Source organism: Parasteatoda tepidariorum, chromosome 11 (genome assembly GCF_982258835.1).
Source record: "Parasteatoda tepidariorum strain Cologne lab strain chromosome 11, Ptep-v5.0, whole genome shotgun sequence".
Classification (NCBI taxonomy): Eukaryota; Metazoa; Arthropoda; class Arachnida; order Araneae; family Theridiidae; genus Parasteatoda; species Parasteatoda tepidariorum.
In genome coordinates, this window is record NC_141765.1 from 87,733,065 (window position 1) to 87,752,731 (window position 19,667).

Genomic DNA, 19,667 nt, shown 5'->3' on the forward strand with positions numbered 1-19,667 from the left:
GATGTATAGGATGATTTTAATTGATCCGAGTCTAACTAAACTTTTAAGAATGCTTTGAAGGAAGAGAGTGAATGATCCAGTTAAAGCGTATGAGCCCAAAGCAGTTACCTACGGTACAGTTCGTGCACCTTATCTAGCTACCAGGGTTTTACTTCAATTGTCGAGTGATGAATATAAGAACTATCCCTTAGCATCTCGGGTGTTAGAAAGAGACTTCGATATGGATGATGATCTGAGTGGTGGGCAGTGGCGTGCCTACATTTTTTTTCATTCTGGGGGTATGCAAAGTCATAAACTTTGCCCGATTTAATATTTTAAAATTATTTGTGTTATTTTAATATTGTAATTAAAAATGGTTATTATTTTAAATCTGAAACATTTAATCATTTATATTTGTAATAGTTTCATAAATTATTTCCATTGTTTATAACGATTATGACTTAACTATTACATTCACACCATCAAATTTTTTAAAAAAAGTGCATTAAAATTTTAATAAATTAGTAATAAATTTTTATTTTTTTTTAATATCCGCCGTTGAACAGCCCAACAAACTTTTGTATTTACGACTACTAATGTTCACCTCCGTAGCCTTGTAATTTTTAACTAATCCAGAAGAACAAGGAAACTCCTGGATCAGTAGCCCCAGAAGTATTGATTTGTTATGGGAACATGGAGGACATTGTGACTCGACAGATTTAACGTGCATCATTCACCATTTACTACACGAGTCAATTAATGAATTTTGTAATTTTTACTCCTTTAAATTTCTTATTGCTGAGCAATACATTTTATCGATACACTTTAATCATAATGACGTAAAATGGTTTTTCGCTCTTCAAAAACATGTTGAATCAAGAATAATTTGTGTTTAACATTTTGATTCTGACATAGATTTGAATTTAATCATGAATATAAATTTGCAGAATACAAAAAAAGAATTAACTTTATCATATAAATTTAATTTTAATGATAAAGCGCAAGGTATAAAAAATTAAAACAATTGAAGGACATAAAAGAGATTGATTACTCAAAATTAAGTCTTATTTGAAAATGACTTTGAATTTTAACAAGTTGTACCAAAGTTAAATTTTATTTAAGAAAGGAAATCTCATATGTACCAATTTTAAATTAATTATAAATTAATTGAGAAAAAGGGGATGTTGTGATTAAAATATATTACAGAGAAATGGGTTATGAAACTTGATAGAGGTATTCAGTCGATAAAGTTTAAAACAATCAAAGAAAATAAAAGAGATTAATTAAATAATGAATTTTGATAATAATTTTGGATCATCATTAATTGATGGAAAGAAAGGCCAAAAGTGATCGAAAATAGTGGAGGGAAACATTGCTAAAGTGCCACTGGAATTAACCCAACAGCAAGGGCTCGTGGTCAAGATAAAGTTAAAGGACGACTGAATAACATCTATGAAATTTTACGTTTGGGCAAATAAACGCTGGTCAGAAAAAGGGACAAGAGAATGTTACTCACCACATATTATTTACATCATGGAGTCAGGTCCACCATCGGACATTTTGAAGTGATGGATACCAAAAGAAAATACAGTGTAAAGAAGCATCGTTCACAAATTCATCTTTAATTGTTCATTATTTTACAATCGTAGCAGTTTTTGGAATGGGATGGGTGGCCCCCATGGCATCGCAAAAGAAAAAGTAGCCAAGGAATAATGAATATTAGCATCACGGGCGGTCCGGCAAAGCTCGCTGACCTAGGCCAGCTCACCAGCCGAGACCCAAGCCAAAGGAGCACCACAAGAGAAGTGTACTTGGCAGAACCAAAAAAACGATAATAATCGCGTCCGCTTAAGCACGGGAAAGTGCGAGTTGTAAAGCAGGAGAGAGAACGACTGTCATTGGATGGGAGAATTACCACACGGTTACGTTAATACCAATCAGTGTAAATTAGTACTCCCACAACATACCAAATATGGTGCCAAAGGGAAGAAGGCGTGAACACACCAATTTTTAGGAAATTCGAAAAATCCGGCTGGAACTAGAATCACCACGTGCAACACTGAAGGTTACATGAAAGTGATGGGAAAAAGAAGTTAAATGGTGACGTAAATTAGAATGTGAGGGAAAAGAATGTCATCCTTGAGAAGGACAGTGGGGTCAGACGTCCTTGAATTGCAAAAGGTGAAAAAGAGAAAGACACAAGAAAATGTGTTGCTAAAGCAAAAGAAACATTTCCATTTCTCTTCAAAGAATATGGGGTAAAATAAGGATTAAATTAGAGAAAGAAAACAACCAACATTAAACTAATAGGGATTAAATTAAACAATTAGAAAAATCGTCACATATCACTGTGACACAAGTCTTCTGATTTTCCTTGTTTATTCCAAGGTAAAAATTATACAAAGTTCACATACAATTATACAACATAGAATTATACAAAGTTTTAAAAAAAGGTAAAATTTTATCATACTAATTAAGTTTTCATGATAAAAGACAACGGATGAAAAAATCAAAACAAGTGAAGGAATTTTCATTTCAAAATGACTTTTAATTTTAACAAGTCATCTGATTTCTCTGGTTTATTCTAAGGTAAAAATTTTGTTTACATAAAACGAAAAATGTAATACACAAAGTAAAATATATATATAACTTCTAGGGTGCCTTATTTAAATAAGTTTCTTATTTACAGAAGTATAATCTAAACACATCGTTAATTGTAAAATTATAACCAAACTTTTATTGTATATTAGAGGTTACATGTTTTTTTTTTTTTTTTTACTTAACAATGTAATATTATTTTTCGAATTATAGCTATTCGAAACAGAATTGGATAGCCTGATAGTGAAAAAGATTATTGAAAATTTACAAAAAACTTTTGAAAACCCAAATGATATTGAGAAATTGTGTTATATACTTTTAAAATATTTAAAAAATTTCAAGTATAAATGGAATGAAATATATTTAAGAATTTTAAATTATTCTAACAAAATGTAGAGAAAACAATTAACAAAAATATCATTAACATAAACAACGCAAAAGCTAAAATCCGATGGAAATGAAATCTAAAAAAATATTTACAATTAAACAAAATCTAAATCTGAAAAATTTGTTGTACTTTTAAAAATTATTACATAGTTTTTAGTAAGACTTATTATTTTATTAATAAGAATTAAGAGTTGCGGGTTACAAAATTGATCACAAAATAAACAAAAAGTCCCATTTAGTTTAAAAATTTTTGAAAAATAACAAATACAGAGGAATAAGAATTATTATAGAGGAAATGAAAATCAGAAGGAAAAAATATTTTTACAGATAACTAGCAAAAAAAGTAAACTACGAAGTGAGGGAAATGCATTTCAATATTACATGACTAAATATCGAAAGTAAATCAAGTCAGACAAAAATCGTAATTATTAAGCCAAGTATACTGACAAAAAATGCATTAAACTATGTCTGACACACGAAAAAAAGAAGAAATTATAAGATTACTGATCATTACGGAAAAACCTTAGAATCGTCAGCCCTGTGTAAACTAAAAAATGCAAATAGTTGTTTCGGTACATGTTCCATAAATTTTCACATATAACTGACCAATTAGAATGTGAAAAGGCAATAGCTATCTTTATCACTTTGATAGTAAAAAAATGTGATGCAAAAGAAAAACTAAATGTAAATTACTACTAAATGGATTATTATTTCAATAATTCTTTATAAAATTGAACTATGTTTTAAATATTTTTTTTTTAAGAGTTGGGTGTGCAAGCATGAATTTTTGTTTACTTCTTCAAAATGAACTATTGTTCCAATTAATAATTTTAGCTGAGATTCCTCAAAATTGTCAGGAAATCGCATGAACAATTGGAACTTAAGGAGAGAATTTTCTATTTTAGGAGAGCCAGAAAATTACTTATTAGAAGAGAAATTTACACAGAAAGTATTAACTATAAAATCGATGATGGCTCCTGATTTTTACTTTGCCCAGGGACTTCTTTTTTCTCTTTCAGTCGAAATCTTAAAATAAATTATAATTTTTTTTTCTTCGATACATACTTCTATATTCATTTTTGCTTAATTTTAGTTTTCTGAAATTATTTTTTAAGAAATAACTTGTTTTTTGTACATAAATTTCAAAATTCTGAAAAATTTACTGAAATAAATTTTTAATTGGTCTAAATATTATAGTTTTATTATTTTCCGTAAACTAAACGAAAATTTTTTTATAGAACTTTTCAAAATTGGATATGATGTGTTTGAAAACTGATGATAACAATCTTAACTTTAAAAGAGTTCTATTGATATTGTCTATCAAAGAAAAAAAATTTAGAAGGAGCTATTAAGGATATAGGCCATGAAATAGAATAAAAATATTTTGATTATTACTATTATTCGATATACAGAAAGCCAGGAATGATGGAATTATCAGGTCAGACACTCAAAATTGTATTTTGAAGATTTTATAACTTCAAAAAATGGATTTAATATAAAATTAAGACTTTGATGAAAGTATAGCTCTGTCTATATATAATATGGTTACCATATGATATGTGAGATAAAATGATGTAGTAAAATTAAAAAAGAATAATAACATTTGGAGCTGATATAATTCATAAAGTTATTACTTATTATTTTTTAACTTAATTTTTCAGACAATTTTAGCAAATATCTGTAATGTTATACTGATTTTGAATCTGGTCTTATCTTACATTTATCTTTAATCTGGTTAATATATTGTTATAAAAAATGAAATCACTTATTGGTTTCAAATGAAAAATTTTCAACTCGTGTTATAGAAATTGGATGAAATTTTAGGATTTTATGTATCACATATGCTCTCCTTTTAAATGGTCACTATTAAAAAAATATTCAGCAGTTATATCTTTAACATCGAAGTAAAAATAAAGTTGCGTTACTCCAGTGTGTTCAGGGTCCTAAGAATATGGCTATATTTTTAAAAATATTCATTTTTGAATGTAATGCCTATTGAAACCTCTGATCAGAATGACATATAAATATATATATTCACAACGTCATGCAATTATATATGACAAAACAATTGTGGCACAGAACTATTGATTTATTATTATTATAAATTTTTTTTTTTGGAAATTCCAAAGCAAATATCTTACCAAAGAAAAACGTCATACCAGTCTGGGGAGCATAGGGGGCAGTCGCCCCTTTTAAAATTTTAGTGAGGGGGCAAGCGATATGTTTCGCCCCACCAGAAATATAAACATTCGAGAAAATAAAATCAAGCAAAATTCTGATTAAAAAAATAGTAAAAAAGTGAAATTAAAAATTTAAAGAAACTTTTTAATTCAACTTTGAAACTATTTTCCAAGTAGAAAAGTTCATTTTCTTCTGAAATTTAGTAATAGGGCAAATAATGTGTTTTGCCCCTTCAGAAATGTAGACATTCACAAAAATGAGGTCAATTTAAATTTGTAAACTTAGAGGGAAAAAAACTTTTTTTTTCTACTTTGAAGTGATTCTCTATGTGAAAAACTTTATTTACCTCTGAAACTTAATTGATGGGTGAATAATGTGCTTCTCCCCTTTTGAAATTTAGCCATTCGTGAAATTTAGCCATTTGAAATTTAGCCATAGCAATTTTGAAGTTAAAGTTAAGTTACGTTGGTATTTTTAGAAAAAAAAAGAACTTTTTTCAACTTTAAAGTTTTTTGTTTTAAAAAAAAAGATTATTTTCTTCTGTAAATTTAGCCATTCATGAAAATAATGTGAAGTTAAATTGATAACTTTAGAAAAAAGGAACCATTCCTTTTTCTACTTGAAAATTATTTTCGAAATCAAAAACTTTATTTTACTGTGAATTTTAGTTGAGGGGGCGAATAATGTGCTTTGCCTCTTTTGAAATTTAGCCAGAATATAAAAAATTAGAAAATAAAGTTAAATTAATAATTCAGGAAGAAAAAAAAAACTTTTTTTCAACTTTAAATTTTTTTTTTTTTTTTTTTTTGAGAAAAAAGTTTATTTTTTCTGAAATTTAATTGAGGGGGCGAATAGTGTTCTTAGCCCCTTCTGAAATTTTAACCTCTGTGAGAATGAACTCAAGTTAAAGTAAATTTAGAAAAAAAGCACTATTTTTTTTTCAACTTTAAGGCTATTTTCGAAATCAAAAATTTTATTTTCTCATTTAATTGAAAGGCAAATAAATAATGTGCTTTGCCCCTTCTGAAATTTAGACATTTGTGAAAATAAAATTAAGTTAAATTGATAATTTTAGAAGAAAAAAAACTGTTTTTCAAAATAGAAAACTTTATTTTCTTAAGACAAAGACTTTTTTTTTCATATGGTAACCTTCTATAGAATTAAGTTAAAAGGTTTTTTTGTGTAATGAATAAAATAAACTTTAAAGAATAATTGTAACAGAGAGGACAAATATATATTTGACATAATTTTTGATTTAAAAAATAAGAAGAAAAAAAAATTTTTTTGATGGAAATCACTGCATAATTAGACACTCAGGAACAATTTATTTTACAATATAAATCAAAATATTTGTGAAAGCGTAATATATTTAATAACTTATTCTTCTTTAAAATAGACAGTTTTTTTTGATAGAATAAGTCAAAATCACGAATGCTCTCTATTTATGATAAATTTTTCTATAAGCATGCTTAACTCTAAAAAATAACTTCTGAATTCATAAATTACAACAAATTTCCTTTAAAATGATACCAAATACAAAGATATTGCTTAAACTTCACTACTGGTTTCAGTTTTCATGGATTTCAACTATATCTTACTTTTATATTTAGTATATATAGGTATGCATGTAGAATGTATTTAAAAAAGAAAAACTGTGAAATCTTTGTGCAAAATTGGGTCGTTCCATGAAAAAGAAACAAACAAAAAAAATATCCCAAGGCAAAATTGGGATTTTTCTCAACCGGGTTTTTTGTGATCCCTGGTTCAGTAACAGTTTTGAAAAATTAAGATTTCTTGAAAAAATCATTATTTAAATATCACAGATCTTAGTAGATTAAAGTACTGAGCGACAATCTTAGTGTCATCTGATTGGAAGAAGGTTCTAGATATATTTTACAACAACCATTTGATATGTAAGCTTAGAAAGCCACCCTTTGGCAGAAAATTAAAGCACCAAGAGTGTCAATGCTATGACTGAATTAGTGTTAGGAATTCAAGATTTTGCCAATAGGAAGCTTGCAGGCTAGATGTATCCCATATTTCTTATTGTTATCATATGCTAATAAAAATTTTAAAGCTAATTTACTCACCTTCACTAAAATGTCATTTTGAACCTTCTTCATGACTTACCTTTGCTTAATCATTAATTAGTTTATTTAAATTGCTTATCAGGAACCATTATCCTAAAATTTGAATAAAATCTGTTAAATGTTACTAGAATAAAAGTCAATTTTAAAAGAATTATAATTTTCAAACCATCAAAATGAGCCTGCAAAGTATGTTTTATTTAAATATGTTATTTTGAAAATCTTCTTTACTTACAGTTATAAAATTGTATATTAGTTTTATTTTGTGCTGTGGATATAGAAAGTTTACTCTGTGTATTGTATTGTTGTTTTTAATAATCTTATTTGTAGGAATGTCAAAATTTACCAGTTTGAAAAACATAAGATGAAAAACATAAATATTTTTTATAATAATACATAAATAAGCAGAATTTATGTAACTAATTTAGTTTTTACCTTTTAATATTTAGATATTTTTAAAAAAGGATAATGCATCAGTGTAAGAAAAGAAGACTGCAATTCTTTTCATTTATTAATTTAAAAAATAATAATTTTTTATTATTATTTCTGTATAATTTTAGGCTATATTGCTTGCTGATATAATACCCTCACTTCTTATCAAGGTTGTGGCACCTTTCATTGCTATAAATACACAGTAAGTTTTTTATTTCTTTCAACTTTTGAAAACTATTAAAAAAATTTTCACTAGCATTTCATACATCCTATTTTGTAAGAATAAAAACTTCAAAATCTTTACTCAGTAAAAATATATGTATATTTAATATTTAACCTTTTCATATTAGCATTATAATGAGTTTTTGAACTTATACTTTATGCTAACCATACAATTATTCAATCAGCCCATTTTAGACTAAATTAATTTCAAGTTTGAATTTTGTTTTGTGAACAATCACATGCAGTTATGCTAAAATTATTTAATTTTTTTTCATTCAAAATGATGATTAAAATATATGATTAATAATTTTTTTTTTTGTTCAGAAATTAAAATTCGTCAATTTATGACACTGCCATAATTTCTTTAATTAATAGAGATTTAGACATGAACTTGCATGCTTATTTTGTTTTTCAAAATAGTTACTTACATCATCATTAGAAAATGTCATTTTAGAAAATACTACTACAACATTTGATGCAAAGGTTCAGTTGGAAGAAAATAGATAGGATGCAGGATACTCTGTGTTTGATTTTTGGGATTCATATTAAGTTAATCCCTTTCTAAAGTAAATTATGTAAGGTAAGCAAAATAGTGGTTTCGAAGAGAAACATATCTAAATAATGGAAATTTGCTTTAATCGACATATTTTTAAAATAAATTTAAAAAAATTTTAATTTTTTTATTCATGACATTGAAATCTCATGCTAATGTGTCATCAATATTTTCGAGTTATGTGTAAAAAAAAAATAGTCACTGCTATGTACAACAGCCCATTTTGTCCAAGCAAAAGCAGAAGCAAGGTCATTGTATCATGAGTACACAAGAATGTCATAAATATTAACATGATTTACTAATCTTTTTCCTGCCCAATGAAACAAAAGGCCATTAAATCCAGCACCATTTCTATTTTTATTGAATCTTGTAACTTGTCTTTGTATCAAAAGAATATTACTATTCGGGTAGGAATGTATCACTTTTAGAACATGAACAATTTTGATCTGTAGACATGTATATCTGTAGAACTAAATTTTATGAAAGAAATGTATCGCTGTAGATGTATTTGTAAAATAAAAAATCTTATAATTATTATAAATTTTTATTTTTAAATATTAAGCAAGCTTTTGATATTTTCAGAAATATCTATCCTTTAAAGTATTATTAATTTAAAAAATCCATGCATGCTAAATTTTATATGTGATTCACATCTTGTTTTTGGTTTTGTTATTGAAATATTTTTTTAAACTTGTCTCTCATATGAAATAACTTTTAAAATATTTTACATATTTAAATTTAACTGATGTTAGTTTAGTGTGTACATGGACTTGAACTTTTACCTTAAGCTATCTCAATGCATCTCTTCTGAAAACTTAATTAATCTAAACTTTAACTAAATGTGCACTTTTTAACTTTTTAGTGCACGAGTTATGATTGCTGTTACATTATGTGCCATGAGTTTTATAATAACATCTTTTTCTGTTAGCCATTGGATGACGTTTCTAGGTAAAATAAAATATGCAAATATCATTAGTTATTTTATTGAGTATGTAATATTATTATTTTAATCTCAAAGCTTTTGAATTACTGAAAGAATAAATCTCTTACATAGGTGTTATATGTGCTGCTCTATCCAGTGGACTAGGAGAAGTTACATTTTTATCTTATTCATCATTTTTTGATAAGTTAGTCTTTGAACTTTCTATTTCAACGAAATATTTTTATGATTTATTAATTTTATTGATAGCAATTATTTTATCAGTTATTTGGTTTTTAGAAATTACCAGTCATAATGAGAGTATTAGGGCTTCAAACATTTGTTTTAATGTTAAACTATTGAAAAACTTAGTTCTGAGTTAAACTTGTTTATTTTCCCTCATAGCAAACTTTTTTTTTTCATAATTCATCCATCGTCACAGGGGATTTATTTACGTTTTTAAGGAAAGAAGAGTTCCATGAACTTTAGATACCCTAGAATGTGTAATGGCATTTACACAATACAGCTGATTTCAACTCTTTTGTCATCAAGAAAAATACATTACCGTATTTTTCGGCGTAAATGCCACAGCGCTATTGAAAAGAAGTTTTTTCCTACATGCGGCTCTTCCGACGAAATAATTTTTGATTGTAAAAAAATTTTATCGAGAAAATCTATTTGCGATGAAATAATTTTTTAGACAAAACATTTTATACAACAGAAAGAATTTTTGGTAGAAAAAATTTTTTATCAAGAAAAACTATCTCCGATGAAATAATTTTTTAAGCAAAACATTTTATTAAAGAAATTAATAACGAAGTTGATAAAATTTTTGTCTGCATCTGTTTCCCGTTATTGGGAAGTGGTGAAAGATTGAAGACTAAGTTTAAAATATAAAACGAAATTTATTCATCTTAAAAACTTTAAAACAATTAATTAAAAAACTTATTCGAAATATACTGGCTAATACTATTAACTACATATTTGCCCTCCGACATACTGTTAGCTACTCTACTGTGAAGGGTATGACCAAAGTAAAAAAGGAAAGACCAAAGAGGAGATTGCTTCAAAAACACCTCCTTATATACTGAGTAGCAAAGCTCTGGACAAGTGTAGATCGCTGATAGGCTAAGAGTTGAATGACCGCCATCCTGCATCATGAATTACGTCTCTCCCTATCCATGCTGATCGAAACATAAACAAACATCTGTAGCATAAGATGTTGAAATGAATCCAATATTCTATTGAAGTGAACTTAAAATATTCTTAATAGGAAAATTACTTAGTATTAAATAATTGGGAATTACTTAAGACAGGGGATGGGATTTACATACTTACTGCCAACAGTATCGTGATCTGTGGCAATTTTCGGCAGCAACCTGCAAGAAAATAAATAAACAAAATAATGATAAAAAAAATCATCGTATTAGGAGACCAATTTGAAGGGTATATATCTGGTATCATCCCCCTGCTTAAAGAAACAGGGTTGCCACTCCACAGGGAAAACCTAGAAAATACAGGGAATTTTGATTTTTTTTTCTTTACAAGCTGGGAAAATGCAGGGAATTTTGTTTCTTATTTTTGTCTTTTAAAAAATGGTGACCACTCAAAGCGGAATCTATAGGATATTTAACAATGATAGTTCAGCTATACTAAACTATTTCATTTACTATAGCATTATTTAAGTACGTTCAGCTGTTTTTCCAGCAATTAAAACTAATAAATATAGTTAGCCCAATATAGCTCACACAAGAGCACAGTAATTTTTGTTTCCTCTTAATATATTGTGTATTATATTAACCAGGTTTGAGTGACAACAACGAGAAAGATCGCAAGCTAGAAATCCATTTAGCGCTTTGACAATTGGAGTGCATAAATAAGGAACCATCCCCTTTTCTTTTCTCCAACCGCTTTAAAAGTAACTGATTGATTCTTCTTAAACAGCTCCAGTAGAAATGACAAGCGGAGGAGGTGGGGTATATATTCCCCTTTTAAACAATTTCTTCTCTCTTTCTTAGTGGAGTTGCATTGCATTATTTCCATTGAACGAGTGACATTCTACCCACTAAAATTCCACCCCTGAAGATTGAAGTGAAACTAGTTTCCGTTTTGCTCATTCCTTTGTGAGAATTTTTTGGTGTGCGCTTAGTTATTTCTTATTCCTGTTATTATTAGTTATTTCGTTATTATTAGTTTTTAATAATAGTAAAATGGACATTGATTTATTTTAAAGCATTGAGTTTTTTACATTTTTGATTCTTTTTTAGATTAAAGTTGATTTTTCAGGTTACTATTTATATCACATAAATAAATTTAGCGAAGTTAGAAATTGCTTCCCTTTATGAGAATAAGTTAATTTAATTTGACTCTACCCCAATAGTGGGCTTCCAGAGAATACTGAAGTCTTAAATTGTGCATCTGTTTCATATCAGAGTGTGTTCAAGATCTTCCAACACACCACAGTGGTTACAGTATTTAGATTTTTCAAATATTTTATTTTGATTTGATGCATATGCTCCATGCTTGGTTAGAAATTGGTTTATGTAAAAATTTCCAAAAAAATATCTGGTCTGTACTCTTGTCAAAAATTCTGTGAGTATGTCTTCCCATTGTTGCGGGTTGCTCCATCTCATTTGCCAGGATTCTGTGCCTTATTCAGGTAGTCATTTCCTTATTGTATGTTTTGATTCTTCATCAAAAAAGTTGATGTTCTCTCGTTCCCAAGCCTGCTTAGCCAATCTATCTGCCTCCTCATTTCCACATGTGACCTGATGGGCTCTAATTCAATTTAGCTGGTTGTTTGCAGTTAATCTGTTTTTTATACTTGAAATGATGTAATCCATTTTATGTGCATTAGAAAGGACATATAATCCTGAGAATGAGTCTGACAAAATATTTTCTGCATCACTGATTTGCTGTTCGGTTATCCAGGAGATAGACCGGTGAATTGCTTAGAGCTCGTCTTTAAAAACTGAAGAATTGTCTGATAATCTAAATTGTCTGCTGTCGATAACATTTCCATTGTATTAGATCACGAAGGCACATCCTATTCTAAATTTATTCAGATATTTAGGCTTTGAACCATCAATCATTTAAATTTTTGGTTCTGTGGTTTGTGGTGATTGAATTGAATGGAAATTGTTTCGGCGAGGTGGTGAATAGATAATTTAGATCAGGGGTCCCCAACCTTTTTGTACCTAAAAGCAAATTCCAAAATATCGATCGAATGGCGGGCACCATTTATTTTTTCAAGATAAATTTATAGTTGGTAGACATAGGTATTAATACGCACTACATATAATGCACAAAATATTTAATTTAAAAAATTTATTTAACATATGAATATAATTAGTATTAATATTATAGTGTAAAATAAGTTATAACTAAATTGTTTGCAAAACATACGAAGTATAAAAATTATTTATAAAATATGTAAAATACAATCAATGTGATCTTTGGCATTGCATTTCACTGACCAGCGCTTCATAATTGGGAGAATATGATGAAATTCCTGCTCGCAAGCAATCGTCAAGGTGTTCATCTGTAAGTTGTGATGTATATTTTGATTTTATGATATTCATTGTCAAAAACAATGATTCACACAAGTATGTGGAACCAAAGAACGACTTTATTTTATATGGTGCTTTTTTTAAGAATAGAAATTTATTTTTTTCAACTATATTCTAAAGTTTCTCTTCTGATATAATAGTTTTGAGGATAATGTCACTCTGAAGATCTAAAATTTCCATCTCCACTTCTTCTCGCCTTATTTGAAGAAATTCTGAAATGTATGTTGTTATGTTACGTTACTATGGTTACGTTAATTTGGTTGGTAAAAGGATTTACAAAAAAGGTTACCATAGGCTCGATGATTTTAAACTGTTGAAAACAATTTTCAATTTGATCTTGAAGCAATTTGAGGTTGATGACAAATATTAGTCAATTTCATTGTCGATTATCATTTTTTTCAGGTTCAGAAAATGCACATTTTCAAATGTGATATCAACAAAACAAGCTTAGCTCTGATTGAGTTTATAGCCCCTATAATTCTTGTTGTATGTTTGTCCTTTCCCTGCAGCTCCAAGTTTAAATTATTTAGTTTTTCCATTATGTCTGTTACGAAAGACAAATCTGCTAGTCAAAGAGGATCTCATTGTTCTAAAAATATTTGATTTTTGGCTGCAAGATAATTTTTTATTTCTTCAATTAAATGTATAAATCTATCAAGTACTTTCCCTTTACTGAGCCAGCGTTTGTAAAATATGGTCCGCATCATCAGCATTTTGTAACAGGGCCTTGAAAAGTCGATGTTTCAAAGGAGCTGCTCGAATCAAGTTGACTATTTTGGTAATAATTTTCATTGCGTGTCCAAATGGTAGTACTTTACCGGACATAACTTCCTGTTGGATAATGCAGTAATAAGACATAAAATCTGGAAATGACCTATCTTTTATACAGAGAGCAATAAAACCATTCAGGATTCTCACCATTGCTGGTACCCCATAAGAGGTTATTGCAAACAGTTTCTGGGGAGGCATATTTATCAAACTTGCATATGTTATAAATGTTTTATAAATATCCTCACCTGTTGACCGTCCTTTCATGGGCAATATTTTTAGTACCTCTTATTTTACTGTAAAATCAATAAATACCATTCTCACCACAACTGCTAACTGTGTTGTGTCTGTAGACTCGTCAAATTGTAGTGAGAACCACTGACATATTTCCAAATCACTTTTTAACTGTGTTTGCATATCTTTTAAAATCGCTCCTATTCTTCTTGTAACAGTAATAACATAACTATAAGTTTTGTATTGCTGACATGATCTCACGTTTGTTGGAAAATCCCTCAAATAAGCTATCAGCACCTGTAAGAAATGTGTCTTTTAACAACTCACCATCCTAGGAGGACTTTTTTTTCTTTGCAAGCATTTGGGAAATTTATAAAGAAGCTATAATGGCATTTTTAGATTTAATCTTAGTACTTGTGAAAAGTGACTGTTGAACCGAAAGATTTTATTTTAACTGCTCTATTTTCTTTTTTCGGATTGCAGATTAAAGTGGATAGCTTGCATTAAAAGTAGAATGAACTGTTTGGAAATGACGTTGGAACATTATGTTTTTTCGACACCACAATACTATTTCCACATAACAAGCAAACACATCTGTGATATTATGTATACTTTTTCCTCCTTTTCCCTTCTTCACTCAGATACTTCCCAAAATCACAATTGGCCAAATAAATGGTAACCAGTTAACAACACAAATATTTATTAACAAAGAAAAAAAATGAAGTTTGAAGAAAATTAATATAACCAATCCACCTAAACAATTCGCTTCCGCTCTCCATCAGAGCGTTCCCTCCTCTGTCTTTTTACAACATCTACCTTGATGACAGCGCCATCACAACATGGAGGCATGACACCCCCCCGACAAGATTGCGCTACACCTGGTATAGCGAAATCTGATCAACACAATAGGATAATATATATATAAAAATATATTTAACACTTAATTGTAAATAAAACATATGAATAGAATACTTATTACAATTACTTACACATAAACTATGCAAAATAAAAATAGTAGAAATATGACAGATGTATAGTTGCCTGGCTTATAACACATAATATATACAAATCAAATTGGTTATAACACATATACAAATCAAATTTCTATAAAACTGGTATATATAAACAATTACAGATGAAAAGAATCCTTGATACAATTGATACGATATTGCAATAGATATTCAATTTCAATAATACTCATATATATATATATTTACAGATGAAAAGAAGCCTTGTTATAAAACAGGTTATCATATATGTTAGATTGTTTTTTAATAAGTACACAAAACATTTAATCACTTACTAGTCTTGATAGACCATCAGCATTTTTTAACTGAGCACCTGGGCAGTGTGTGATATGAATATTGTACCTTTGGAGAGCTAAAGCCCACCGTTGCAACTTAGCAGATTGGGGTGCTGACTTCTGTAAAAATATTAAAGGATTATGATCAGTTATAATGTCAATATTCGCACCAAACACGTAATTTTCGAACTTTTTAATCGACCATACTACAGCATACGCTTCACGTTCAATCGTAGCCCAGTTCTGTTGCACTTTGCTCAGTTTTTGGCTAGCAAAACTGATGGGGCAAAGTTGACCGTTATCATCTCTTTGGGATAAGCAAGCACCAACACCATAGGAACTTGCATCACACTGTATAACATACGGTTTTTTAGGATCTGGAGTATAAAGAGAAGGAGCTTCAATCAACTTCTTCTTTAGTTTTTGGAAGGATAATTCCTCTACGTCGGTCCAAGGAATAAGCTCTGGAACTTTCTTTTTGGTTAAATCAGTCTGTGGTTTTGCTATCTCAGCATAATTTTGTATATAATTTCTATAATAATTAAAGAGACCTAAAGCACTTTTTAAAGCTGACTTGGTTTTAGGTGTTTCGATGATTTCAATAGCACGAAGCTTTTCAGGATCTGGTTCATGTCTACCATCTCCTATAATATGACCTAAATACTTGATTTGTGTTTTTGCGAAAACACATTTCTTGACATTAACAGTGAATTTCAGATCAGTTAATTTAGACAGTACCATATCTAATTGTTTAAGATGTGTATTCCAGTCACAAGAAAATATAGCTATATCATCGAGATATGCTTTGCAGAATTCACGATATTCACTTAAAGCACTGTTCATCACTTTCTGAAAAGAAGCTGCTGCGTTGCGGAGACCGAATGGCATTACCTTCCATCTATATTGAGCTTGATGAGTTTTAAACGAAGTAAGATCACGGCTTTCCTCTTCTAAAGGAATTTCCCAGTACCCTTTTAATACATCTAGGCAAGTTATAATTTTAGCATGTCCAATTTGGTTGATGAGATCTGATGAATTTTCCATTGGGTAATCAAAGGGTTTTGTTACAGCATTTAAATGTCTGAAATCGATGCATAAACGCATACTACCATCCTTCTTTGCCACGCAAACTACTGGGTACGCAATGTCTGCTTCACTGGGCTCAATAAGACCTAGATTTTCTAATTCCGAAATTTGCTTGTCAACTTCAGTCTTTAAAGATTCGGGGATTTTGTAAATGTAGGGTTTCTTCCTCTCAGCACCTGGTATTAATCGAATTTTATGTTCACCTACATTAGCTACTTGTACTTTACCGGAGAATAATGATGCATGCTTGTGCAAAAGTTCAAGCAACTCGGTTTGTTTGCTTTCTTCTAAATGACTAACATCTACCTCAATGTATTCTTGTCCTAACGAAGGTGTTATAATTGGTGTAGGATGAATTTCACCGAATTCAACATCATCTTCGAAAATAACTCCCACGGTTTGTGTTCTAGCATGAAAATGTCTTATTTTGTTAGCATGAATATGTCGCACATTGCCATCTGGTAATTTAACCTTATATGAATTAGAGTTAACTCGTTCTATTACTTCGCCTGGTCCCGTCCATCTTGCGTATAGTTTATTCGAAGAATCCGGAATGAGTAAATAGACTAATTCACCTTTCCTAAACTCTTTCATTCTTGTACTTCGATTAAAATAATGAGCATAAGAATTTTGTTTCTTAGTCGTAGTCAAAGAAGCGAGATCTGCGGCCTTTTCCAAATTTATTTTTAATTCCTGTAAATAATCTACAGCCGAATTGCTAAGATTTAAGGGTAATGGAATCTCACCTGACCAAGAAGATTTTAGAACTGACAAAGGGCCTCTAGCTTCGCGTCCATACATAAGTTTAAAAGGAGATATTCCCGTCGTACAATTTGGTACTTCGCGGTACGCAAAAAGTAAATATGGAATATGTTTATCCCAATCGGTAGGATCTGAACGGATAACATGGTGTAACATCTGTTTAAATACCCTATTCCATTTCTCTACTAAACCATTCGAAGCTGGGTAAGATGGAGTGGAAAATCGAGGACTTGCTCCTAACCTATTTTCAAATTCTTTCGTCAGTTGCGAAGTAAAATTAGTACCCTGGTCACTGCAAATTACTTCTGGTATTCCGGTACGCATGAATATCTCTAAAAGGGCATCGCATGTTGTCTTAGCAGACAAATTTTTTAGTGGGATGACTTCGGGCCATCTAGAATTTTGATCAATTAAACATAAACAATACTTATGTTTTCTACCCGAGGGTGGAACAATTTCTCCAATTAAATCTATATTTACCGTGTGAAAGGGATATGGAGCTCTAACGACAGGGGTTATAGGAATTTTATCAGATTTTCGCTCCAGACTTTTTAATTGACAATTTTTGCAGGTTTTGCAATAATTTTCAACATCTTTTGAAACATTAGGCCAATAAAAAGATAATTTTATGCGTTCCTTAGTTTTTCGTATTCCTAAATGATTCTCATTATGAGCTAATTGAAGAACTTTATCCCTATAAATTTTAGGTAATACTAATTGATATATTGTATCGCCACAAATTTTATCTTTATGAAATAATAAATCATCCCGCAAAAAGAAATTATTCTTTTTCAAACTAGCATCTTTAAAAGAATTCTTTAAAGTTAAACAATCTTTCTGCATTTCTCGAAATTTATTAGCCTCCGAATATTCATCGCTAGAACTGCATAATTTATTAGTATTCGACATTAAATAAATACCGCACCCTGTTTCACTTTCTTCTGATTGTGAAAATGAATCCTCTGACCTTGATGAACTTTTATTCATTTCTTCCCCCTCGTCTACTGACGGGTCGCATTCTAAAACTAAAGTGTTTTCGATTTTAGCTGAATCATCATTTTGATAAATCAAAGAATTATAAGCGTCCGGTGTAATTAAACAAGGGATGTTTAGTTTATCTGTTAAAGCAAACAAAATATTTGAACTATAAAATAGACAATCGTCAGGGTTCTTATAATATACTGGCAATATAGCTAATTTCGCCTCGACTTGTTCCTTAAATGCGGATTGTAAAATTATTTTTCCCTTAGCTTCTATTTCTAAAGACGGAAGTAGGGTCGTATTCAAAATAGAGATCTCAGCTCCGCTATCAATGATCGCGTCTATTTGTCTACTTGCAATAGAAATGGAGACTTTTTGTAACGGGTACAAATTAATTTCATTTAAAGTTTTAGAACTCTGCAAATGTTTCGAATTTACATTTGTAACAACTGCAGTATTATCACTGGATTTATTCATAGACGTTTGGGTGTTACTTCGCGTTTTGTTTTGAATATCATTACCGGCTTTATTTGAATGATCATAGTATTTATTTCTTCTATTTGGGCAACTCTTAGCCATATGTGAGTTACTAGAACAGATATAACATTCGCGTGTGTGGGGAAAATATTTGTTTTCTCTAGTAAATGGGGGTTTTCTCAAAGGTGGTGGAACATACTTAGTGTTTCCATTCGGATTGCGATTGTTAACCGAATTATCATACAATTCTGAGAAATTTCTACCTTTAGAGGTAAACCAATTATCGCACAATTCAGCGATCTGCCTAGGTTTAAGCCAAGTATCTAATTGTTTTATTCTAACATAGCTTCGAGTTTCGTTGTCTAACGCACTTAGTAATCTATCGCTAACTATTAATTCATTCAGCGTTTCAAAATCTTTTACATTTTTAAGTTCACAATAAAAGTCCCAATTGGCTCTTAACCTACTAGCAAATTGCATATGGTTTTCATTTTTAGATCTTTTGGCATTTAGAAAGTTTTCTAGACAGGCTTCTGGGGTAGGTTGGAATTCTTTTAAAATTAAAGCTTTAACTTTAAGATAATCTTTTATTTCTTCCGCGTTTGCATAAACTACCAAATGTGCCGCTCGTTCACCTAACAAGTTAAATAATATTTCGACTTTTAATTCTTCCGGAACATTTTTTATTACAAATGCTTTTTCAAGAGATGTAAAAAATAAATTCCAAGATTCGGGTTTACTAGGAACGGAAATAGTTAAAGTTTTAACGCTTTTGATTAATGTTTCTAAGTTATTATTATTTGAACTAAAATCATTCCCTACATTGGAGTTAGAGCTATTACTTTCTGTCTGCATTCTAGTTAATTCTAATTGTGCTTTAACAATCTCAAGCCTAGTCTTCTCGAGTTCTAATGCTGCTTCAGTTGTTGTTTTGTTTTGATTCTTTTCCGCATTTAGCAATTCTGCTTCTTTTTTCTCTCGTTCGATACGTTCGGTAACTGTAGTAATTAAAAATTCTTTAACAAAATCAAAGTCATTTTTAAATTGATCACTTTTTTCTATCAAATCCTTTAAATCAACAACTCTATGCTCCGATTTTACTTCTAAACCTAATTCTTCGGCAGCTACT

The 19,667-nt window shown here is 29.8% G+C and overlaps 1 protein-coding gene across 2 annotated transcripts in view; it reads left to right on the plus strand.

Annotated features, from left to right (window-relative positions):
- The window catches only part of Cln3 (CLN3 lysosomal/endosomal transmembrane protein, battenin), a 76,920-nt gene that overhangs the window by 15,402 nt on the left and 41,851 nt on the right, over positions 1 to 19,667 (plus strand). Inside the window, exons 5-7 of one of the 2 annotated variants that reach the window (XM_016054981.3) lie at positions 7,793 to 7,866; positions 9,302 to 9,387; positions 9,494 to 9,566. In XM_016054981.3, coding sequence (XP_015910467.1) covers positions 7,793 to 7,866; positions 9,302 to 9,387; positions 9,494 to 9,566 — 233 coding nt within the window. The remainder of the gene's footprint in view (positions 1 to 7,792; positions 7,867 to 9,301; positions 9,388 to 9,493; positions 9,567 to 19,667) is intronic. The other variant, XM_016054982.3, reaches the window with a different exon arrangement.